The following is a 24,067-nucleotide window of genomic DNA, read 5'->3' on the forward strand; positions in this document are numbered from 1 at the left end:
CCCCCAGCTCAGAGAACCCCAGATCTTCCCTCCCCAGCCCCCATCTGTAGCCAGTGGCCCCGTTTCAGCAGCTGCTGTGCTTGCTGGGGGGCGAGCAGTGGGAGCAGAGCTGGGGGAAGCAGGCAGTGGATCAGATGTGCCGGTCGCTCAGATCTGTGCTGAGGCGCTGATGCTTTTTTCCTTGGCAGTTTTCTTCCTGGCTGCATCCCAGAAGAAGGCAGGATTCAAAGGCCACCCCTGCCCTTGGCACAGGCTCTGTCCACCCGGTCCTTAGCTGCTTCTGAAGACAAAGGCCCGCTAGGAAATGCTCACCTTGATGTTGCAGAGGTTACAAAAGGAGCCCAAGCTGGAAGACGACATTTTTTCCACTGCTGGGAAAAGAAACCAAAGCCCAGCACACCTCAGACAGTGCTGCTCTGAGCTCCTTGCTGAGTGAGGAGCATCTCCAGGGCAGGAGAAGGATGGAGGGGATGTTCAGCCAGATGCAGGGGCTGGCTTGGTCCCTGACATCTTGTCCTCACAGCAGGGAGGGCATCTGGGACACCTGGTGATGACACTTCTCGCAACCCAAGAGCTGCCCAGCATGTGAGACGAGAGGTGTGTCTGCGCCAGGCACGGGGAGAGGGGCAGGGGATGGGCTTCCTGGTGACTTTCTGTCTGTCTCTTGGTGTCACCAGCTTAGGGCAAGGGCTGGGGGTGCTGGTGGGACAACAGGGCCAGAACAGGGGTATTCAGGGAGCAGTGGGCAGGAGGCGATGGGATGGGGTTGCAGGATCATGCCTGTGCTGGGGGTGCTGGATAGCACCTGCATTCACAGGGACAGACAACGGCAGCTGGCTGGCAAGGAACTCAGTGGCAAATAGATGTCCAAGTTATGGATAGCGAATTACTCATGAGTGGAGAAGGGGGGGATTGTTCTGATACACCATGGGACTCTACAGCACCTCTCCTGATTATGTTTTAGAAAGAACCAGGGTGCGGGGAAGGACAGCAGGTTGCGGTGTACACCCTTGTGGGACATCACTAACCAGGTCCCCTCCACTCCCAGCTCAGAGAACCCCAAATCTTCCCTCACCAGCCACCAGGAACCCCACTCCACCCACTCCCCATGCCTGACCCCGCACTGGCACAGACCGTCTCTGCACTCCCTGCCCTTCCCATCACCTCCCACAGCTGCAGCCTGCTGGGCTCCCCACTCTGCCTTCTCCTTTCTGGGATAGACATGTTGCCAGGCCAGAACTTGAGGCTACTCCTCTTTCTGGGTATCCCCTGTGGGATCAGGACCATTACAGAGCTCTGCTGTGGAGCTGAGGGTCCTGGGTAGGACAGACAACCCTCCTCTGGTAGGACAGGAGGGAGGGGGTGAAGGGTTAGCTCTTCCCACTAGCAGGGTTTAGTTTAACGTTATTTTTGTTAAGCTCAATCAAATTTCTGGAGCTTGCATTTTCCCCGACTGCAGTGCCTTGTTGCCTTTTTGCTTCCTTCCCTTCTGCTCGGGCGGCTGCAGCAGATGCTGTGAGTCTATAATAAGTTATTCAGCAGCAGTCTCCATGCTGGTCCTCGGATTTCAATTTCCACATGTTTCCCTTCAGGCTGTTTCCAACTAATTTCCCCATTTGCATAATGCCCCCCTTAGGGATGCGCTGGCACAGCCCCTTCTCCCCCCCTTTGACAAGATCATCAGAGATTCAGGCTATTAGCGGAGAACACTTTAATTCTGTTGGCCCTTTAGCCCAGTCCTCCCCTATGTGTCTCCAATTAAAAAAAAAGAGGTGAGTTGGTGTGCAGGGGGATGGGGTGCCCACGGAGAATGGGCTGGGGGCTGCTGGCCCCCCACCTACGGCAGCCCCTGGAGGGAACCAGCCAGCAGAATTACAGATTCAGAGGCAAACACAGTTTCTTATTGCTGATTGTGGTCCAGCAGCCCTGCCGGTTTTGTCTGGACCAGAATCGGCAGGAAGACCCCCAGCCCTGCCCCTGGCTGGGGGTGCTTGATGGGGAGAGATGGGGAGGGCTGTAGCTGGGATGGCACTGAGCTGGGGCGTGGGGGTGGGTCTGGTTGCCCCTGCTGCATGGGGACACACAGACATCCCCTCTCCTGAAAGAGCGCTCCTGTCCTGGGGGTTATTTGGAGGGCCAGGAAGGCTGAGCACATGCAGGAGAGGGGAATGAAACCCGTGCCTCGGCTGCTGGGTGAGGGTGCCCCCCACCTCTCCTCTCTAAGCCACCTTATCTCTTCTGGACACCCCAGCCCTTCCCTGCAAATTCCATCTCTCTCTGTCCAGCATCAGAAGCAAAACCTGCTTATTCCCTCCTGATGTTCGTATTCTTCTGCCCCTCCTCGAGCGCCTTTTATTTTGTGCTTCCACTACACAGAGAGCAGCCTGAACATACTCAGTGCTCCAGTCTCTCTCTCCCCCGCTAATTCTTGTCCATCCACACATGGCAAAAAGCCTACATCACCATCCCGCTCCCAGTGCTAGCTGCTGGCTCTGTTCTACATCGCAGTACATCTCCCTCTTGTTGCCCAGGCACCAGCTGGATTATAACTTCCTTCAGGAGCTGCATAAACACCTCCAGGTTTAAGCGAGCTCAGCACTCCTGCAAAGCTCACCTCTCCGCTACCCAGCTCCACATCCTTACAAACGGAGTCTTTCCTCCTGCTTTTTTTTATTAGCTCTTCCATGTTAGAAAACACGATGGGAACTTTCAGACCGGCTTCTGAACAGGTCTCTGATGTGCTTCTCTCTTTTTATGGCTCAAGTACAACAGCAATCGCAGACATTAACATGCTTCTTTAGGATGAAATGTACATTTGAATGGCACCCAGCTGGAAGAACATGCTACTGTCTCTTGCAGAGCCTGCTGCAGCCCGCCCAGAAACCCTGGGAAGGGGGCAATGGGAATCCAGAGTCTGCCTGCAGCCCCCTGCACATGGGGGAAGGAGGCAGCGTGGGAGCCGTGGCCAGGATGAGGGAGAGTCGAGGTGGATGCTGGGGAGCAGGGGCTGCTTTGGGGCAGTCATTGCCTTCACCCCCCCCTCTGAAGGACCTGTGTTGCTGACAATATACAAATTAGCAAAAGTAAGATGTATGTGGGGATGCATGGGATTTCCTCGTCAGCAGAGGCTTTTGGATGGATAGACATAACCCTCTCCAAGGCACGGGAAGAAATGTGTTGGGTTACTCCCTGTGTCCTAGGCTCTCTCCAAGTCTTCCCCCTCTCTGGATCTCACCCCCGTACAAAGAGCACTCCCACCCCAGGCTCCGTGTGTCAGATTGGCCTTTTCCTTCCACCCCTCTCTGTGTGCAGGGTCCTGACCTAGTGCCAAGAGTGGAGTCCTTCAGGCCCCCACCCTCCCAGGTCACTTCTTGGGTAGAAATTGCCATTACAAGCCTTTTCAGGGCCCAGCACTGTGGGACACAAACCTTATGGGGGCTTCAACTCGCAATTATCATGACAGTCATTATTAACGAAGAGAAAACCTTGCTGTCTTTGCCAGCTTGTTCCAACAATGGGAGTGATGGAGTACAACCACCAGCCTGGCTTTCTTCTTGTTTTTGATCTGGGATGGGCCAGCAAGTAGGATCAGGGGTCTGTCTGCAGAGGGATGCGGAAAGCATGCCCTATTGGTTATGTTCATGCTGTGTCCTCCTGCTTCGCTGCGGTTGAGGGGCCAGCTGCCGCCCTGTGGCACTGAAATGAGAATGTTTTCCCCATCGTGGGAGACTGGAGACCCCACCAGGAATGCAGCTTCCCAGAAGAAAGAGCTGTCATTCCCTGGCACCATATCCCCTCTCCTCCCTGTGTGCCCCGTTTGTGAGCCAAGCCTGGGCACCGGCGGTGGATCTCCCAGCTGCAGGGCTGGGAGGGGAAGCCATGGCCCTGGATCAGGAGTGGTGGCACCAGCCCAGCAGCAGTACGCAGCGTCTCTCCTGGAAGTCTCCTACCAGGCAAATGTGCTCCTCCTGGTCCCAGCAGCCAGGCCAGTGCCCAATTCCCTGTTGTCAGATGGTGGCACCCCACAGCCTCGCAGAGAATGGGGGTCTGCTGTTTGCCTGAAAGGGGAGAGACCCTGTGCGGGGCATCGGGCCGGGGTCCTGCTGTGCAAGCAACCCTTGCAGGTGCTGGTGCCCTGTGCTCCGCCGGAAAGCTCGATCCCAGGAGGGCTGGTGTCCAGGGACGGCGCTGACGTGCAGGTGGCAGCTATACGTGGCCCCCTTTGGAGAGATAAGCGATCAGTGCTACCACCACCCCAACGTACACTCCTGTGCCGATGGTTATGGAGAGCGCAGCGAGGAAGAGAGCTCGGCGCGAAGCTGAACTGGCCAGGTGGAAATCTCCTTTGGAGACAGCCTTGCTAGTCTGGAAGGAGAAGAAACGCTCATTGCTCACAGCTGTACCGACCTGGCTTTTTAGCCTGCTTGCAGTCATTTCACTGCTGAGTCAGCCCCCCTTCCCATGAAGGCTGAGGACAGACAGCAAGACACAGAATCATAAAGTCATTTAGGCTGGAAAAGGACTTTAAGATCATCAAGTCCAACCGTTGACCCAGGACTGCCAAGTCCACCACCACGAAACCATGCCTCCAAGCACCACCCATCAGTCTGGGAGGGCTTCACACAGCAGTGCCACCTACACACATCTCCCTGTGGATTTTGCCTCCAAGGGAAGCGCGGGCTTTGGCTATTTGTCTGAAAGCCCCAGCCATCTGGGTGCTCAGCCAGAGTGGTGAGCGGGTGGCTGGACCCTCCTAAGACCAGGCAAATGGCCGGTGCATGGGGTGGTGGCTGTGTGGTACCGACTAGATACCCGTATACCCTATACAGACGTATAGCGAGTACCCTAGTCTCAGGGAGCTGACTCCAGGCAGCGTGGCCTGTTGGTCCGGCTGTGCTGCCACTTGATCTTGCTTGCCTGAGGTTTTCAGTTGAAGCCTATTTGCCGTAGAAGGGCTGATGGAGTCAGCGACGGAGACAGACGTGGGTGTGGACTCTTTGAGCTGGCATCTTCCAGCTTCCCTGAGTGCTCAGAGCACACTCAGAGCTACTCTTGGTATTACCTACTATTTGTGTTCGAGTTGCCATGTGGAGATCAGGACACTCACTGTGCACAGACATGGAATAAAGAAATGGTCCTTGCCTCAGCGGGTGGTAGTTATAGCAAATGGAACTAAATATAAATTGCACCGAGTACATCATCACGTGGAAAGTGCACTGTGCTACCCTGCACCACGTGGAAAAATGCAAAATCAGTCACTCCTTGGGGTCTTAATCATTTAAAGCTTTCCCTGCTTCTCACCGCCTCTGTGCCAGGTACTCATGTTATATACTTTTCCATTTCTGTTTCTATCCTCTTGATTCAACTTCTTAATGCCTCCCCCCCATCTATTCTTGGTACAGCAGCATCTATGCAAACTTAGAGTAAATCCCCTGGCTCTGCATGAATTATTCTGGGTCAACAGTAATGTAAGTGAGCCCAGGCTCTGCACTAAGCCCTCAAGAAGGCAGCAGCTCCTCTGAGGAGGTGCAACCCGAAGGTCATCGCCCTCTCCAGCCTCTGCCAGCCTGGCATTGACTCACACAGCTTAGCCAACACACGTCAGAAACAAGTGCCAAGAGAGGAGCTGCAGTGCGATGCGGCCACCAGGCTCCTCTTTGTGTCCGGTCTCCAGAGCAGCCTGACTCCCAGGGCATGAGCGGCTGGGTCATGGTGCAGGACCTCTGCACTACTGGCGAATTGGGAGGGCAGGTGGGAAAATGGCATTTTTCCAAGCCTGGCTGGAGGGTGAGAACCTGGACAGGGGGCCAAGGGGAGTCCCAGTTCCCTAAATAACACCCGAAAGATCCAAAGGAAAAGCCTGACCTCCAGCAACCCACGCAAGAACTGGAGGGCTTGCAACCCCACAGCAGTTGCGGAGACATCCAGGAGCCAGGAGGTCTCTTTGCCTTAGCTCTCAGGGATCTGGACATGGCACAGCGATGAGCCCTAGAGCCAGAAAGGTGTCCCGTCCCCTCCAGGGCTGCTGTGGCTTGCGGGGCTCTTGCTCCAGCACTCAGTGCACGCAGGCAAGCAAAGGGATCTCTTACCCCTTGGGAGAAGTAGAAGGCAGCAATCCCCAGGGGCCAGAAGCAGCACAGCATGGAGAAAAGGGCCAAGCCCAGGTGGTCCCGGGGGGGAAGCATCAGGAAATGGTCCTCACTGTCGCTGTCACTGGAGGAGTCGCTCTGCAAAACCAGATGGATTCAGCACATGCCCGCCTCCCCGTGCTGCCCTGCAGGCCGCGTCTCAGCCCCTCTCCTCCCAGCTCCTGGCCCCCTCATATATTCTCATACATTTCCCACCTGCAAATTCAAGGAGTGAGTTTCAAAAATATTTTCGCCTCCTCAGCCCAGTTTGATAAGAAAAATGTAGGTCAGCAAATTCAGGAGCAGAGTGGATTCTCGGCTCCCTGCCAGAGCAAATGCTGAGCTCACTTGCTGGGGGTCTGGGATTTCCCTGGGAGATAGATAGTCTTAAACTGACATATCTTCAGCTTTGGCAGAACTGGCTGTTTGTCAGCTTAAACAAACTTAAACAAAGTGCCTTATCCCCATTAGGGACTAGGAGATCGATATCCTGCTAAACTAATTTAGCAAGTGAGGGAAAGCGGTTGAATTGGAGGCTCCATCACAGGGGCAAGGTGTCCCATCCCCTTAGCGAGCGCATTGCTCAGAGCGGCTGTGGTCAGCCCTCCTGCCTTGCGGCACCGCTCGGCCAGCCGCAGGGCAGCCTGGAAGGGATGTGTCTCGGTAGGGAAGGCACACAGAGGTGAGGACACCCCTGCTGCCATCTGAGAAGGTCACACCGGCGGCACCGAATGCAGCAGAGCCGTGCTGGGTCATCAGACATCAGCTCCAGCGGGCTCCTGGGACCTGCTCCCACTTCTCAAGGTGCTGGGTGATGTTCCCAGCCTCTGCACCGCTGTTCCAGCTGTGGTGGGGCACAGAGCACAGCGTGAGGCTGCTTTGTCAGCTCTCATTCCTCCTTCGCAGGATTCATCCTGTATATATAAAGCTTTCTCTCAGCTGCTGCCATCAGGCATGTGAATTTTGCTGTTATGCAAGGATTGCTATTTCCCCTTAGCTCGAGTGCCACCGCGGCAGCAGGCTGCCCTTGTCAAAGGGTCCCCATACCCCAGGGGTCCTGCAGAGATGGCCCCACCTCCCCTTCACTCCCAGCAGGCGTGTAGCCAGGCTGCCCTCGGGGAAGCTGACCTCCTTCTGAGGTCTGCAGTGAGGAAAAGGGAACAGAAGTGACAAGGAGGAAGAAGAAATACTGGGTGCACAGGGAGATGCTGGTGAGGTAGGACATGGTAGGGTTTGTGGGGGGAAGATCTGGGGAAAGAAGGGAGAATAAACGAACAAGAATTCGCGCCAATGGCCAGAGGAGGAGTCTGGTGCCATCCCACCTGGCAAAGCTCACCTCGTACTCCTGGAGCTCCTCTTCCTCCACCTCGTAGGACACAGTTTGGATGCGGATGTCGCTTTCTACCAGGCAGGACCCTTGTGCCTCCTGCCCGTCGGGACCTTCAGATGGAGCCTCTTTGCTTTCCGTAAAAGTGGTCTCGCAGCTTTCCATCTTGCTGTCTTTGGCCTTGAGAGCAGCCTCATCCTTCATGAGGATAAAACTGGGGCCATACAAGGCTTCAACAGCCAGCTGCAGGGAACTGGCATCCAGCAGCTGGTGAGTCCTGGCACCACCAGTGTTTTGGAAGATGTAGGAATACAGTTTCCCTTGGCAGTGATGACTGGGGTAGTCCTGGCTTTGATGCTGGTGGTAAGAATAGCTGCTGCGAAGGTGCCCGTTGGCCTTGGCCAAGAGCGGGTTTTGGAGCTCACGCACGCTCTCCATGCTGCTGGCAGCGGAGGGGGGAGCGATCCTGTGGGAGCAGATAGAGTGGGAGGGAGGAGGCTGTTATTTCAGCAAGGCAAGGGAGCAGAAAAGCCTCTCGCCCATGCAGAGCTGATGTCAAGATGAGGCTAGTGGGAACAGAAAGATGTGGCAATGCTGGAGGAAAAAAGAGCCCTCCCCACCTCTCCACAGCTTGAACGCTATCTCGGCAAACTGAGCATCTCTTCATCTCTCCCCAGCTGGTAGTAAGATAAGGATGCAGCCCTGCAACAAGATCATCTGATTCAGGCTGGATTAAGATGAGGATTTACTGTATCTATAATGCATCTTGAGACGGCCATGTGCAGCCTGACAGGAAAGGACCTACTGCATCTTTTCTGCTGGTTCATAACGCGTGTTGCGACAAAGCCTAACAGACAGCACAGAAGTAGATCAGAGGCTGACAGCCACTGGAGGGTCCTCCCTGACTTCCCAAAGCAGAGGGTCACACGGTGAAATTACAGCCCTCCAGGCGCTACATGTGCACCTAACTGGCTTTCAGGTACCCGGGAGGTTTTCTAGGATTCTTCCAAGGCTGAGCTGGGGCGAGAGCAGCAAGCCATCGAGGGAAGGCAGGAGGCTGCTGTGAGGACCTGGAGGTGGTGTTTAGACTGGGGTGGGGAGGGCTGGATGCTCAGCCAGCCGTGTGGAGCAACATGGAGGGATGTGGAGGTTAAAGTGGAAACCCCGTGGGGTTTGACAGTTTAAGTAAATGACCCATCACATCAGAGCCCTGTTTAAACCAGCTTCACCCCTGGGTACAGCGGCGGCCGTGAAGCCCTGGCCCTGGGCCACCAGCTTCAGAAAATGCTGAGTTCAAATGGGATCCTCAGCTCCAAATGTCAACATGGGTTTCTTCCTCAGGGAAATTCAAGCCCCTTCTCCCTTCCTCCATTTCAGACTGCTGAAACCTCGTGCTGCTTTTTTTTTTTTTTTTTTTTTTTTTGGCATTAAAATTCCTGAGATGAAATATTTCATCCCCTTTTCTTCAGAGGAACATTTGCTATTTTGGCTTCCCAACACACCTTGGCACAAAGAAAATGTGTGGTGAAATATCAGCATTCCCCAGGAGAGAGAAACAATTACTACGCTCTTCAGTACCAGAGCTCTGTGTTTTACAGCCGCTCTCTAGCACATTCCGAGCTCCCAGACTGTACCACCTTATTGCCTTGCAACCCCAAATGTTCCTGCCCTCCTTAGAGGCTTCTGTCACTGCCTCCTCTGCAGGATGCTGTGTAGCAGACATGCTTCCACCTGCTATAGGGTTCCCGGAGGTGCACTAGGCTTTCTGATAGAAAGCACATCACCATGGCTTTAAATCTGTCCTCAAGCAGGAAATATAAACAAAGAATTTGAAGCTGAAGACTACAGAGAGTGAAAAGCCCAAGTGGTCCCATACCCTTGGCCAAACTCTGCCGTACCACACAGGTCTGAGCGCCATACCCAGTTTTAAATGGCCCTTTCGATGGGCTTTGTACTGGCAATGGTTGTCACATTTTGAAAAGCTGCTCAGGAAAATGGAGCCATCCAAAAGCATTCTCATGCTGCTAAAATTCTGCACATTTTGGTGAATGCCCTCCACTTCTCCCTCCCCAAAACCATTCTCTGCTTTCTGCAGTCTCCCACCTTACTAATAAAACCTGTAATGGCTCATGCAGCAGATGGCCATGAAGTATTTTCAAAATATTTAAGGGAGATGCATATTTGCAGCACAGACGGTTTTATTTCCTGCACAGACCCAGAGAAGCTCAAAGCTTCATCCCAGTTTTCAGGCAAGGAAAGCACAAACCTCCTCTTTGCTTACCTCCACACGCAAATTAGATTCTCAATAAAATATCTTGGGTTTTAATGAAACAGTAAGAAGACACCACTTACTGAGTGTCATTTGAGAGCAGCAGCCCAAGCAGGAGCAGAAGCCCAGCTCTAGCAAGAGAAAGCTGATGGTTTTGGTAGGTCATTCACCCCTCATCTCAAGAAATGTTTCTGGCAGCAGCCTAGGGTAGGGAGGGATGGGATCTTGCTGGGAGCTGCTGGAGGGAGCTGGCTCCAAACACACTGAGAAATGCCACAGATGGGCTGCGGGCAGGCTGCCGTGCCGGGCAGCGGGCGCTGTCTGTGCGGGGGTTGCTGCTCTGCTCACTTCAGGTCTTCAGCAGGGGTTAGTGGAGGGGCAGAGCTGTGCGGCAGAGCCGTACGTTCACAGCAGCAAACGCTGGGAAACACTCAGAGCATGGCAGGAGGGAAGAAGGGAAAGGAGCCACGAGGAACTGGAAACCTGAAAGGCAGCCTGGGAGGTGCCAGGTATCACAGACTGAGAGAGTGCATCTGTGCAGCTAGACTGCTGCTGGACACGGACCCGGCTGACTGTGGGCATCCTGAAGGGGCTGGCTGTTGGGAGGGAGCTGGGCTGGCCTGGAGCTGGGGGGAAGAGACAGGGAGGGTTTGCAGGTAGCAAATATCCCAGGGTGAACATACCTTGGAAGAAGAACTATGGGTAGGAAAAGAAACAGTAGGAAAACGCTGCTGGAGCTCGGGGAAGTCTGTGAATTTGGTTTGGGCAGGGCTGAAGTCTTTGCCCCAAGGGAGCAGGGAAAGTCCAAACCTCTCTGGTCCTTCAAACTGCCCTGGGGCTGTCCCTAGAGCAAGGCTCTAAGGGGGCTGCTGCACCGCACAAAGCATGGACAGGGCAGGGCTACAGCTAGAAGATTTCAGTCCATGCTAGTCTTGCACCCTCTGGGATTATAAAAGATTTATCTGTACTAAACTCTCTTTTTCTTGCTGTCTTTCGCTCGCAGGAGTCAGGGACAATACTCTCCCTGGGAGCAGGATGGGGCACTAACAGGGCTGCAGGGGAAAAGTGCAGGAGGAATCTCACTGCGCTTCTCCTAAATAGGCAAAGAGACCCCCGACTGCAGCCCTAGCATCCAGTCCTGGCATTTGTCAGCAGTGGGGAGGGGATGCCAAGGGTCAGCGTCACAGCATGCTACAGCAGCATGCATGCTCGGCCCCGCTGGAAAGCAGCCAGGCTGAAACTTCCTCCTCTGATTGCTGTTGTGAAGAGTCCCCATGCTGGAGGGGTCAGAGATGCTTCCCACTCCTTAGTCACCAAGATCCCAGCATCGCATAGAGACGGTGCCTGTGTGCCCCAGCACGCGTGCTTGTGTACAGCAAACAGTCTGGGTTTGCAGGTGGAGATGAGGGCTATCAAACCTCTAGAGACGATGTAAGAGAGGGAATGGCAGGGAGGGTCAGGACCAGCACCGTGTGCACAGGCGCAGGGAAGGACAGAGCCAAACCAGCCCTGCTATCACTCCCAAACCTCATTTGGATTATCTGGATCCTGCAGTGAATTCAGCCACACAGGGACTTAATAAAGTAAACCTGGTAATAACCAGGCCTGGGTGAAGAGGAATGAAGTCAGCAGGTGAAAGCAAAGAAGCTGTAAAAGAAACTGAATTGGTGAAGAGTGGTCATTCTCCATCCTCATTACCAGCATGACTGGATAGCATGCACATCCATCAGCCCCACAGGGCCAGACTGGGCAGTACTGGCAGCAGGTAATGGTGGCGAGATGCTGTTAGGTGCACGGGGAGGATGCGCACGTACAAGTGTATGTGCACTGAGCCCGGGGGGGGGGCTCACCTGGGAGGAGGCAGGCTCCTGTGCCCTGACTGAGCTGGGCTGTTGCTGCAGCCCTACCATGGAGACTAAGGGCTGCTAGCTCCCTACGGAACTGCCTTCCCCATTGCACGGCCACTCCCCTACCCTCCCGGTGGGGCAGGGCCCCCACGCTCCCCAGGCTGGGCGCAGCGGTCCCCAGCAGAGTGGGAAATGCACAACTGCATTGTGTACTCCCAGCTTCTCCAGCTAAGTACTGGATAAAAGGAGCCAAAACAAGGCATGAAAAGAAAGAGGTAGCAAATTTAGCTTTGTGCTTCATGGATCTCACCTCCACGCCACATGCACTGGGGCAGTCCAGGTCCCCTTGGGACCACCTGGAGTGTTCTCCTGCAACACGAGAGGTGCTGAGGTTGCTGGCCACCCCTGCTGGCAGCAGCACAGCCCTCAGAGAGACCCTGGGCACAGATGCTGGCTATGATAAGCCCAGTTAATGATGAATAAAGTAGCTGTTCCAGAAATCAATCATTATTTAATTGTCCTGTCAAGCAAACACTCTGCCTTGCTTTCCAGGCTCATTAGCAGGTTGTGACTGCGTTGCACGTCCCCAGACTCCCGAGCGAGAAGGTTAGCCCATCCTGGCCAAAGGCCTTCTCCTTCAGGACAGTGCCTTCAGGGAGCTGTGCCCTGCTGCGCTGCCATGCCCCAGCTGGTCCGAGGGCTGGGGACAGTGTGAACAGGCATTCCTGACCCAGCTGATGGGAAGCAGCAGCATGGCCAGGTACAGCTGCCATAACCCCAGGGCAGAGGTGGGTCCACTCCTGATGGAGCAGAAAAAAGCAGATGTGTCTAGCACCCTTCTCAGAGCCCAGGCCCTCCTGGAAGCTCTCAGGAGGTGCTTCGGGGCTTCTAGGCAGAGGTCCAAGCCCTGTCAGGGCACAGTACCTCTGCCTCTGAGCATCCAAGCTTGCAATTCTGCCCAAGAGAAAACCAGCTTGCAAAGGCTCTGAGAAGCAAAGGCAAGAATCACCACAGGGAATTGGCAATTTGGAGGGGGAATATGAGGATGAAGGAAGGGCTGTGAGGGCTCATGGACAATGTGCCTGGCAGGGGTGGACCAAGCCCTCTCTCAGCCCCCAGGAGCACAGCGGGGGCAGCAGTGGGAAGGGAAATGGTGGGCCAGAGGCATGGGGCGAGTAGAGCAAAACAATGTCTGAGCCAGGCAGAGAGCTGGGCCATGGCCACCGGGATGGAGAAGAAAGAAACTGTGTGGAGCTGCCAGAGAGGAAAGCGTTGGTGAGGACCAGGAGGGAACGGAGAGGGTGACACAGAGCCCGTGGACATAGATTAGAGGGAAGATAGCTGAGGCTTTTTTGACGTAGAGCATCTAATTCACAACTTTCATGCAGCTAGTTTGATAGAGCTGGAATGGAGTGAATAAAGTGCTTGTTCTGATCTCCTGACAGGTAGAGAGCCAGTGCCTCGGCAATGGGCTCCAGGCTCCAACAGAGACTAAATTGCTCTGAGAATTGGGATGCGATGGGCTGCTTTTCAAGGTTCGCAAGTCAAATTGGGCAATTTCCAGGTGGAAATCGAGTCTTTATTCTCCAGGATAAAAATGTTTCTCTGCAGCACTGTTTCGACCCAGCTGTGCTCAGAGCTAAGGCATTGCTCCTAATGGTACGCACCAGCAAATCCATGCCCGGGGCTAGCGAGGAAGAGCCGGGCTGCTTCCGGAGGAGCCGTGCCAGGGGCTGTGCAGGGCTGTGGCTACCCGCACCGCCCTGTCCCCAGCCCCAGGTGCCATGAGCATCAGCAGGGGAGCAGCGTGAGCTCCATCGCCCCCAAACCCCGGAAAGACACGCTGCTGACACCCAGCCTCACCCCGGGGGGGGCTCGCTAGCAGCCTGCGCCCTGCCGCTGTGGCACCGGGGCCGGCGGGGCGCCTGTGGCAGGCTGCCGGCGTGTTGCCCACCGCCGGGCGAGCCCCCCCAGCCCCGCAGCCAGCCCCCAAGCAGTGCCCGGCACTTGGAGAGGTGGCCGCTAGATGTCCCAGGCGCTCCACGCAGCGCCGCCCGCTCGGGCCGCCGCACCGCCCCGGGGCCGCGCAGCGCGGGGGTCCCGGCCGCCGCCCCCCGCCCCAGCGGCACGGTGGGGCCAGGCCGGTGCCTGCAGGCAAAGCCCCCGGGCCCAGCGCCTCCACGTCCTCGGGCACGGCTACACCGCCTCAGCACCCCCCGGCCGCCTGGAGCTGAGCGCGGATGCGGCCACGAGATGTGTCCTGGTGGGATGCCCCCTCCGCGCCCCCCAGGCAAGGGGGAGCAGGGAAGAGCACAGCGAGCTGGTGAGGGGGGGAAAGAGGGAGCGTGGAAGTGTGATGGTAATAAACCACATGGCTGTGTGGGTGGCTAGGTGTGTAATTAGCAGGTTTGGACTCTCCCAGCATCCTTTTTTTAGCTGGAGGTGCAAACAAATAAATCAGGTGGCTGGCAGAAGTTTCTGTAGGCCGTCCTGGGTGTGGGTCTCCTGGGTCTGTGGGGTCGGGGGGAGAGGGGGCAACACGGGGGGGCTGCTCCTTGGGGCTTCCCAGTGCTGGAGGGCAGCGGAGTGGCCATGGGGCAACCCCCTGAGCAGAGCAGAGAGGGTGGCCTGCAGAGAGGCTGGCAGCGTTGTGCCATGGAAGTGGGCCAGGACAGAACCAGGGATGGACAAGTTCTGGAGGTGCCACCAGCCATGCTGGAGCATCCCTCTCAGCCTTGGGGTGCTCCTGCTGGATTTGCAGCCTTCAACCCTGCAGTACCCTCAACAACAAGCCCCCGTGAGGGGCTTCGAAGGGGCACAAGATGCCAACCAAATTGATATGATTGATAACTCTAGCTGGAGGCTTCTTCACATTCCAGTTTGGGGACTGAGCAGGGTTGTTCAGAGGCAGTGGAGATCAGGGTGATGGCTCCCACATGGGGAGGCTGTGAGGCTGTCACTCAGCATCTCCAGCCCTTTGAGGCATCAGCCACCTTGGGCGGCTTGGGAGGCTGTCAGGCTCTGACTGCTCATCTCAGCCACAAAATGCCAGCCCAGGGTCAGGGAAGAGTGAGTTTCCCTGCTTGCTGCAGCATCCAAATCACTGGCCTGGAGAAATGTGAGCTCAGATTTGGTCTAGGCTTCAGTCTTCTCCTCCTCAGCTCAGGACCACCCTAAGGAAATATCCTAGGGCTGCTGTCTGGAGAGAGGGGCATTGGCACCTTACCCTCAACGTCAAACTCCTACTTAGAAACATCCATTCCTGTAGAGCTACTGGGAGCCAAGCTCACTGACCTCAGGGAAGCAAAACTCTTCCAGCACAGAGGCAGCCCCATCCTTTGCTGAGACCAGGCTCCCTGCCTGGGGTGCCCGAAGGGACACCAAGTATCCCACAGGAGTCCTCACAGAGGTCCACCAAGACAACGTGTTTATTACCAGGACATTCTCACTGCTGCTGGAAGATGCACAGAAGCTCCTGCTTGTGGATTGAAATTTTGCTCATGTCTCATTGTCCTGCGCTAACAGTTACAGCCCTCAGTTTCACATCAGGTTTTCTCTGTCTCCTTTTATACCCAGTATTGAACTGGACACAGTGGATATCCTAGATGGGTCCACTTTCTTTTTCTGGCTTGCCCCATTTCATCCATACCCTTTGATCCAGTCCCATCATTTCCACTTCAAGGCTCTTCTGCCTGTGAAGTCCCTTTCATGTCTACTGCTGCCCCAGGACCCTGTATCCCATCCTTCCCGCAGCTCCCTCCCCACAGACCACTCTGGGCTGCCTGGTCCCGTCGCAAAGGGGGAGCATCATCCTCAGGGAGCAGCGATACCCTGTGCTGGAGCACACCTGTGCCTTGTGCTCCCCTCCAGGACCAGCCCTGCGCCCCTCAGCTCTCCAGCCCCGCCTGCCCCAGGGCTGTCCCTGGGGTCCATGCCCTGGGGATGCTGTCCCTGCCACAGCCTGTCACCCAGCACAGAAGTGATCTGGCAGATAGGACCTGGCTTTCTTCCAGGTGAGAGACCCAAGAGGGGGACAGGGACATAGCATGCAGCAGGCTTTGGGGGGACAGAGAGATGTCCCCCCCTTCGCAGCTGTGGCTTGCTGACAGAGCAGCTTAGCTGCGGCACCTAACTCTATCCTCACATCTCTGCAAATCCCCCTCCTATCAATCGAAGCTGGCAATGTAAAGCGGCTGTTAAGGACTGCTCATTTGTCTCTGCTTAAAACATATCCGTACTCAAATGATTCATAACCACCCTGAAGGCTAGCGCATGCCAGCACCCCTCCTTTCCCCACCATCCTGTTTATTTTATCCACGATCTGCCTGCTTTCAGCTCAGGGCTATTTCCACTTTGCTTACTGTGGCCCAATTCTCCTGGGGATTCACAGGGCTCCTCTACAGTTCAGATGTTTAATTCATTTGCCAATGATCTGCTCTCTCTTTAAAAATGAAGTTATGCTGTGGAGATGACACCTTTCGAGCTTACTTTTCCAAACCCTAAGTTTCCAAACACAGCCTGTATTTATCAGCAGCAAGGTGATCTCCTTGGTCTAGCTAATAAGTGGATTGCTCTCTTCCCACTCCAGCCAGTGGCTGCAGACCCAGACAAACTTCAAGGTGTTAAATTATTACCCAGGTCAATAGGTTCAATCCAAATCAAATGTTGAGCCTCTCTTTCATATTTGTTATTGCCAAAGAAATTGAATCTTTGTGTGGAGATGTGCGCCCTGCATGTAAGGAGGGGCAGTTCCCGCTGGCGGGAGCTATAGGAGATATTTATTCTGTCTTCAGGAATATGATGAGAGGAAAGGCAGCAGCTGCCCCCAGGCGTCTCACAGCTCTTGTCTGCCCTGCAGTCCAGAGCAGATAGGAGTGTGCAGAGGATGATGCTAAAGTATCTTCTATATGGTATGGAAAGAGATGCTACAAAACAACACTACAAAATTTTCTTTACCATGGCCCTGTCAAGTCCCAACCATGCCTTGCTGAGGGGCCTTCTGGGCTGCTCCTGCCTTGGCTGTGTGGATACTTTCTCTCTCTGCCTGGTCTGTTTCTTTTCCTTGCCCACGTTACCACTGGAGTTAGATCACCCTTCCTGGGACAGGGTTCAGGCTGCTGCTTGCACCCGCCCGGAGTCATAGCATGCTGTAGGAGGTGGCTTTTCTCTGGGTCAGCAGCACTGGTGGTCCCACACAGGCTGAGCGAGGACATCCCACTCACGCTGCTTCCCTCACAGTGTGTCTCTGCAGCACAGGGATGAACTCCAGTACCCTGCCACCTTGGAGGCCCTGGGAAGCCAGGAGCATTTGCAGAGAAACCTCCATGCAGCTCAGGAGCAGCACCGGTGTGGCTGCCACATGTGGAATCATTGCACCTCTGAACTGATGCACACATGCAGGCCAATTTTTCACGCCAACAGTTGAGTTTCCAAACAAAGAGCTTAGGGGGACAAATCCTGTGACCAGCTCTAGTTTTCAAAAGATACCTAAAAGCGTTTCACTCCAGAAGGAATCTAGTTTAAGTGATGCACCTGAGAAATGCTGGGAATCAGTGACGCCTTCCCTTCCAGGCTGAGGAAAGCATTTGGGCTGATTTGCTGCCTTTTTTACTTGACAGAGAAGCAGTAACAGAAAGACAATTTGGAGGAAATCTATAATGAACTGTTCCCCCTCCCCCTTCTCTAATGCTTTGTGCCCTTCAGCCAGAAAAGTCAGTCATTTGCCCATCTCTGATTCTACAGACAGAGAAATACTGGCTGAAAACCTTGCCTGAAATTACCCCTAAAAGCGGCAGTAGAGCCGCATCCTGCAAGCGGTGCCTGGCAGTCCCAGGCTGGGGCACAGGGCTTTAGAAAATAGGCAGAAAAGAGCCCAAACCTGCTTGATTCAGAGACCGTGCTTGCAAGGGAGCTGGAAAACAATTCCAAGCATGGATATTAAATGGGAGGGAGGGTGATGAAGGGGTAGGAGAGAACTGGGGAAGGGGCACAGTGTATCAGTGGCTGGGGTCTAACACTGATGGGGACGGGGACAGGATGGCACTGGGGGCACCCAGCAGGGAGCGTGGTGGGCAGGAAGAGCAGAGCTTTGGGCTACCGTTCGAGGTTGAGGATGCTCCTGGGAAGCTGTAAGCACATCCCATCCCATGCAGAGGGGCCGTGAAGGTGGCAGCTGAACCACGAAGGCCTGAAGTGACCATGCCCGTGCTGGGGGGTCATGCCTACAGCCTGCAGGCTGCTCGGCCACAGGCTGCCGGGCCAGGCAGGACTGGCCGTGCCGGGGCTTGCTCCACCGTGCTTGCAGGTGGCACAGGGGGATTTCAATGGGCAAGTTTTTGCTGAGCGCCTGGTTCTCTCCGCAAGCGACAGTGAAGTCTGCAGGCTGGGCTGAGGGCAGGGAGGGGTTGGGTACCACGCAAGAGCAGGTATCTGCTGTACAAATTCACCATGCCGGAGCTGCAGCAAATTACTCATTCTTTAATAATAGTGTTTATTACCTGCTTCTGATGGTGGTTCAGGGAGCCAAAGCGAAGTAGATCCAGCTCCCCGAAGCTTTAGCTCTGCCAGCCATTTTCACGACACAAGAAACTTTTGCCGGAGAAATGCAGTCACTACATTTTAGCTTGGGCAATTCTTTCTCCTAACAGTCTACAAAGTAACCAGTTATTATCCCCCAGAGACCAAGGCTTTTTTTTTTTTCCTCCTTCTGCGTTGCAGGCAGGCTCAGACCCTGCTCCTCCAGTTATCCCTGGCATTTACATAAAGCTGCCTTCCTCCTGGGAAAAAGGTTTTTTACTGGTGGTAAATCCCGAGCTCCTGAAAAGGGAATTTTTAATTTTTGTTCTTTTTTCCCCAGAAGCAAAGCAGGCAGCCCAGTAGAGTGGCTCCGGGGAGAGCAGCACGGCTTTTGTGAAACCTGCAGCAGCTTCAGAGAAGGAATTATAAACAGGCACTGGGCAGAGATGGAAAGCGCTTCCCTTTGAAACTCCTGAAGGAGCAGCGGCTCTTCCCGCAGACGCAAGCCGGGAGGGTGTCCGCAGGGCTACGGGGGGACGGTGCTGCTCAGGGCAGTCGTTTCGCTGGCACAATTCACGGGCAAGAGCCCTCTGGACCGAGGTCCCCGGGCTGTTCCCCTGCCCCGCCGCATCCCAGGGATGCGCAGCCGGGGTGGGCGGCAGCGGGGTGGCCCCGTCGGCTGCTGAAGCCCCGCAGCAGAAGGAAAACAACCCCCGAAGTTCAGCCAGCGGCTGCCGGGGAGGGACCCCCGATGGCTAGCCGGCTCCAAGGTGCCATTGCAGTTCCTCTACCATACCCGGCCTCCAAAACTTTTGCCGAAAACCCTACATTTCGCCCACCGCCCAGCCTCTAATAAGGTAGCGTTGTCCCGCTTGCTCCAGGTCGCAGCCTTCCGTCTTTACAGCCGCCCACGCATTTTCCGACCGCCACCCCCCCACCCCGGGGTGGCCAGCTCGAGCCGGGCTGCCTTTCCCAGGGGACCCGCTGCCCCCCGATGCGAGCAGCCTGGGGACCAACGCCCGCCCCCCCGGACCGCCGCCCGAGCTGGGTGCGCGGGTCCTTACCTGCGTGCCGGGCAGGGCTCAGCCGCCAACTTGCGGCGGCGGCGGCAGGAGCGGAGCGGCGGCGGCGGGCATGCCCACGGCCGGCGGCGGGGTGTCCGGGGCGGGCGGCGGCCCCTGCGGCGGGGGGGGCCGGGCCGGGGGCCGGCGGGGAGCGGCGCGGCGGAGCCCCAGCCGGTGCCGGGGTGTGCGGCAGCGCGGCGGGCCCCGAGCGGCGGCGGCGGAGCCCTCTAGCTGCGGCAGGGCCGTACTTCACCGCCGTGCCCGGGGACTCCGCGCTGGCTGCCGCACGCCGGCGGCGGCACCGCCAACCGGCTGCCCGGGGGTCGCCGATGGGAGCCGGGCCCCGCCGCCCAGCGGCTCCCGGCGCGGTTTCGCCTCCTGCTGCTGCAGGCGCCGCGGCAGGAACGTCTGCTCCGGCTGCGCTGCCCAGGGTACAGCCCTGCCCCAGCCAGGGGACACCCCGCGCCGGCCAGCGGAGTTTAAAGGGGAAGGATAAACGACATTCCTCCCTGCCGGTGCTGGGGGGTGTGTCAGGCAGCCCGGCCTGGAGGCTGCACCCCCGGAGCAGGCGGCTCCTTTGCTGGCTCAGCCAGGTGTTTTTCTGCCCTGCTCCGTAAGGACCCGGGTGGGATGTTGATTTGCCTCACGCACACCTGAGTATCACTCCGCTTAGTTAATTCGGAGTTAATCCTGATTTGCACCAGCGCAGCCAGAGCCGACGCCGCAGCCCCCCCCCCCCCTTCCTGCACGCCCCCCCCCCGCCATCCCAGTCAATGTCCCGGGGAGACCGTGCTGCTCCCTCTGCCCCCGCAGCTCCCCGAGCCCTGCGCTGTCCCCCAGCTTGCTCCTAATCCCCCCCAGTGACCCCTCAGCGCCTGCCCCCACATCAGGAGCACCGGGACAACTGCTGGCAGATACACACACGGCTGAAGCCCGGTTCAGCCGGGCATGAAACCCGGTCCAGACCCGCTGGAGCATGGGCGGAGAGCTGCCTGCCATCACCCATGCCCAGTGCTGCTACTGCACTGCGCAGACCCAGGTGTGACCCATGGCCACCCGTGCCCACCACCCACACTACTGGCAGGCACCCCTCGCAGCCCGTGCCAGGGTCCCCTCGGGACCACACCGTGGCTTCTCAGCACAACGTGCCTTTCTGGAGGTCCAGGCTTGTCCCCAACACCTCCCAGCTTCTTCCAGGTGCTGAGCTGATGGGTGATGGGTTGTGCGCTAGAGCAGGCAGATCCTAGGGTCCCATTTCCAGAGGGGCTGGGGCTGGGGCTAGGGGAGGAGGTGGCAGGGCAGCCTCCCCTCTGCTCCAGCCCCAAAAGAGATGCGAGTCTTTCCAGTAGCAGCAGTGAGATCCTTTTGCAAAACCAAAGGGGCAGGTTTACATGGGCTAACGACAGGACCAAAGAGCCTGCATTCCCCAAAGAACCAGAGGCAGGAGGCCAGCTTTCCATTCTTGGGGGCAATCTGTGTGTCCCATTGTCAGCATCCCTCAGCAGGTCTGGGAAGGATGTGAGCCCAAAATGCTCCCCCCTGCCCAGGCTGGTGGCCTCAGCTGGCAGGCTGTCTTCCAGGATGTGAGCCGGAGCACAAAACTGCCGCTGTGAACAGAGTGATCCCCAGGGAAAAGGCGTCCCTGTTGGCCAGACCCAGCCAGCATAGCCTGAGAAGGGAATAGTCCATCCCCGTGTTCCTGGGGAGTGGGACAGTCAGGAAAGGGCTTGGGATGCAGCAAAGGAGGTTTGGCATCTCCATCATCCACGCTCTGTCGGTCCGGGTTAGAGGCATCCTTTAGAAATGGCCTGGGCATGGAGCAGGTGGCTTGTAGTGGCCTCTCCAGCTTCAGTGACTCCCACTCAGGCAGACTCCCAGTGAGTGTCAAGCAAAGCCCCAGTTGCGCACACCCCAGGACACTGGGCTCTCTGCAAGGAGAGCCCTGGTCCCCAGTCCCCATCAGCGTGGGGTGAGCTGCAGTCTGTGAGGAAGCAGGGGAGGCAGCAGGACTTGCCATTGCATAGCCCGGGACAAGGAGGTTTGATGGCAATCACCTTCCCCTGCTGAAAGTCCCTTTAAGAGTCCTGCTTGCGTCCCTGGAGCCTGTGGGCGTGTGGTGGGCTGGAGCTCAGCCCACCGCCGGCTGCCCACTTTCTGGGTCCTGTTGTTTGCCTCAGTTATCAGAGCCCGCGCAGCCCTGTCCAGCCAGCGTGCACTAATTAAAGGCAAACCAATTGGGCCTCATCACAGACAGCCTTTTGGCAAGGCTGGAGGGGCTGTGGAGGTGAAGGGAAGAGAAATGCGGGCTTGAAACCCCTTCTCTCTGTGCCATGGAGGACCCTGAGAAAAAAACTCAGTTGCTGGATGAATCATCTTCATCCACGGCTTGGCAAGGCCCAGAGAGCTTCACCTCGTGCTGAGGTGCCAAGGCACCTTGCAGAAGGTGAGTGGGCGAGCAGGGAGGATGGCTGATGGAGGCAGCACTGACACCATGGCGTGCACAGTCACCTCTGCCACAGCTGCCCCTGCGCGGTCCCCACCACCTGCTTCCGTCAGCCTGGGGTGGCTGCTCTGTCCTTCACCGGGGCTGCACACATCGCTAGATTAACATGCAGGCTCTGCGATTGCCCAGCGGGGCAGGGGATTAGCCCTTGCCAACTTATACAGATATAGTGCTTAGCAGCAGAGCTGCAGTGCTGTTTCTCCTGCTTTAATGGTGATAAGGCAACATTAGCATCCTAAACCAAAGTCTCTCAGACCTCCAGTGGCTCTAAGAAATGCATGCATGCACAGATATTATACGTGCATGCTACTGCTTATGGAGGGATGGCAAAAACCAGCCTAAGTGATGTGGTTTGGGGCTTTGCTTTTGTAACTACAGCCACTCAGTCCAGATTAGAGAAGGGCAGTGTCTCTGGGAGGTGACATGAGGCACAAGGGCTGTGTGACCTAGAAGAGTTTGTCAGAGATAAACCACCTTGGGGCCACTGAGGAAAAACTGCCGGTTGGAAACTTTCCTGCCTAGAGAAGGAAAAGGGACAGAGTCCAAAGGGAGTGCAGCAAAATGCATGGGCCTCCTGTTCCACTGAAACTCCTTGTCATATTTGTGCATCTGCTGGCACAAGTGAAAGGAAAATGGTATCAAAATGGCCCTTTGCTCTCAGCTGCGAGGGAGACCTCTGGCAAAAGCCCATCCAGCAGAAGGAAATGAGATCTCATTACATGAAATATTAGCTGACGCAGTATCACACTGGACTTGTTACACCAGCTAAATGATGTCCCTCCTCAAAACATAATTAGGAAAAATGTTGCCATAGACATAAAGTATGCAAGGAAAAGGCTGTGCTTGTGTTTCAGGGCTGCCTCGCATGGGAAGGTGGGGTTTTGTTTTTGATTATGTTCTCTCAAACATTAAAGCCTCCCTGCCAATGCGTCCTGAGCTTCACATGCTTCATCTAACTACAGACATAGCAACAGATAAATATGCCACGACAAATTTGGTAACATTACTTTATTGACAGCCAAAAAAAACCACCCCAGATCACTAGAGACTGAAAGCCTGAACTCCTGCCAAACAGTCTCAAGCAGAGAGCTGAGATGAAAGATTTCGCGCCAGAAAGGGACAGAAACTACTAAAACCCCCAATAACTGGAAGACATCTGCAAAGGTGAGGGACTCAGCCTGCAGAGCATACTCAGAGTAGCAGAGACAGAGAGTGGAGACACGACGAAAGGGAAACAAATCATATTTGAGGCAACTGGACGTTGCCATTCGGCTGGCTGCATCAAGTGGCACCAGAGGACATCAGGCAGGACCTGCTCATCAGAGGCACCCGATGTCCCTTACGCCGGCAAAATAAGTGGGGGGATTTGAAGTACTTGTTTAGGATGACTGGGGGACCACTGAACAGATTAAAGTTGTATTTGCAGCTATTAAAAATGATAAGATTAGTGAAATCTAGAGAGGAGAGAAAAGCTTCACAGGGATCAGCCAAAGCTAATTAATTGGGCAGCGTGATGGGAGAAGAAATTAAGCGTGGACAAGGAGAAGGTAAAGCATATTGGAAGGAACAGCTTCAACACTTCATAATCACTAGTGATTTCTAAATTAACTGGAAGCATGAAGGAAAAAAAAAAAAGATGTGGGTGTATCTGTGGACAATAGAGTGAAAACCATCTGGTTAATGTACAGTGGTGAGGAAAAAAACCAACATGCTGTCAGATTGCTTTGATAGAGGGATACAGAAAATAACAAAAATATTACAGTAGTGTGTTGGTAGTGACTCAGCTGTTACAGATAAGTTGAAGTTTTTCAATTAGCAGACAGAATCAGATCATTTATAGTGAGAAATACAGTTAAACCCCCCTAAAGTCTTCTGTAAAAGTGAAGCGCCAAGCCCCGGAGTGCAGAGTGAAGTTTTTAAGCATTTACAAGAAAATCTGGCCATTTAGGAGGCATCAGTAAGCAAGGCATAAGCTGCAGGTGCCTTACAAAACATAGCCAGCACCCAGCATCAGATTTTGTCCTGCCTCTGATATGTTTAACACCTGATAACACAGACGTCTCCAACTTCCCATGTAGTTAAAGCTCCCAAGAAGCCCATGTCTGCAATATATTTGAATAGTTTCCTTCTGGGATTACTGTCGTTTTCCTCCCTCTCAGTAAACATTGGCTTCTGAGGGGGCTGAAGACCAAAATGCTTCAGTGCAGAAGAATCCACGGGGGAAGTCCCTTCTCACCCATCCCTTGCCCCACGTCGCCCATGGCCCTGACAGCATCTCATGCAGCCATGCCAAAGTGGAATTCTCCCTACCCCTTGCCAGCGGTGCTGGAGCAGTATTCAGGCTGCTGGACACTTCAGCAGATGATGGATGGGGCAAGGCAGGTGCCTTTGGAAAGCTATCTAAAGCACCTGA

At 55.5% G+C, this 24,067-nt stretch overlaps 1 protein-coding gene across 1 annotated transcript; it reads right to left on the reverse strand.

Annotated features, from left to right (window-relative positions):
• Window positions 1-1,791: 1,791 nt before the first annotated feature.
• Window positions 1,792-19,278, reverse strand: SYNDIG1L (synapse differentiation inducing 1 like). Its single transcript, XM_037396195.1, has 4 exons — window positions 19,152-19,278; window positions 7,465-7,921; window positions 6,090-6,227; window positions 1,792-4,365 (listed from the first exon to the last, which is right to left on the reverse strand). Exons 2-4 carry the CDS (start codon window positions 7,891-7,893, stop codon window positions 4,207-4,209), a joined length of 726 nt encoding a protein of 241 aa, XP_037252092.1. The 5' UTR covers window positions 7,894-7,921; window positions 19,152-19,278; the 3' UTR covers window positions 1,792-4,206.
• Between the last annotated feature and the right edge of the window lie 4,789 nt (window positions 19,279-24,067).

The sequence above is a fragment of the Falco rusticolus genome, chromosome 7 (assembly GCF_015220075.1).
Source record: "Falco rusticolus isolate bFalRus1 chromosome 7, bFalRus1.pri, whole genome shotgun sequence".
NCBI classification, from domain to species: Eukaryota; Metazoa; Chordata; class Aves; order Falconiformes; family Falconidae; genus Falco; species Falco rusticolus.

Bases quoted from the DNA above. Each gene is read 5' to 3' on its own strand.
- SYNDIG1L (XM_037396195.1), bottom strand. From the start codon at position 7,893: ATGGAGAGCGTGCGTGAGCTCCAAAACCCGCTCTTGGCCAAGGCCAAC. The intron at 6,228-7,464 runs GTGAGCTTTGCC...CTGGTTTTGCAG, and splicing joins AGGAGCTCCAGGAGTACGAG to AGCGACTCCTCCAGTGACAG. The intron at 4,366-6,089 runs GTAAGAGATCCC...TTCTCCTTCCAG, and splicing joins CCTTCTACTTCTCCCAAGGG to ACTAGCAAGGCTGTCTCCAA.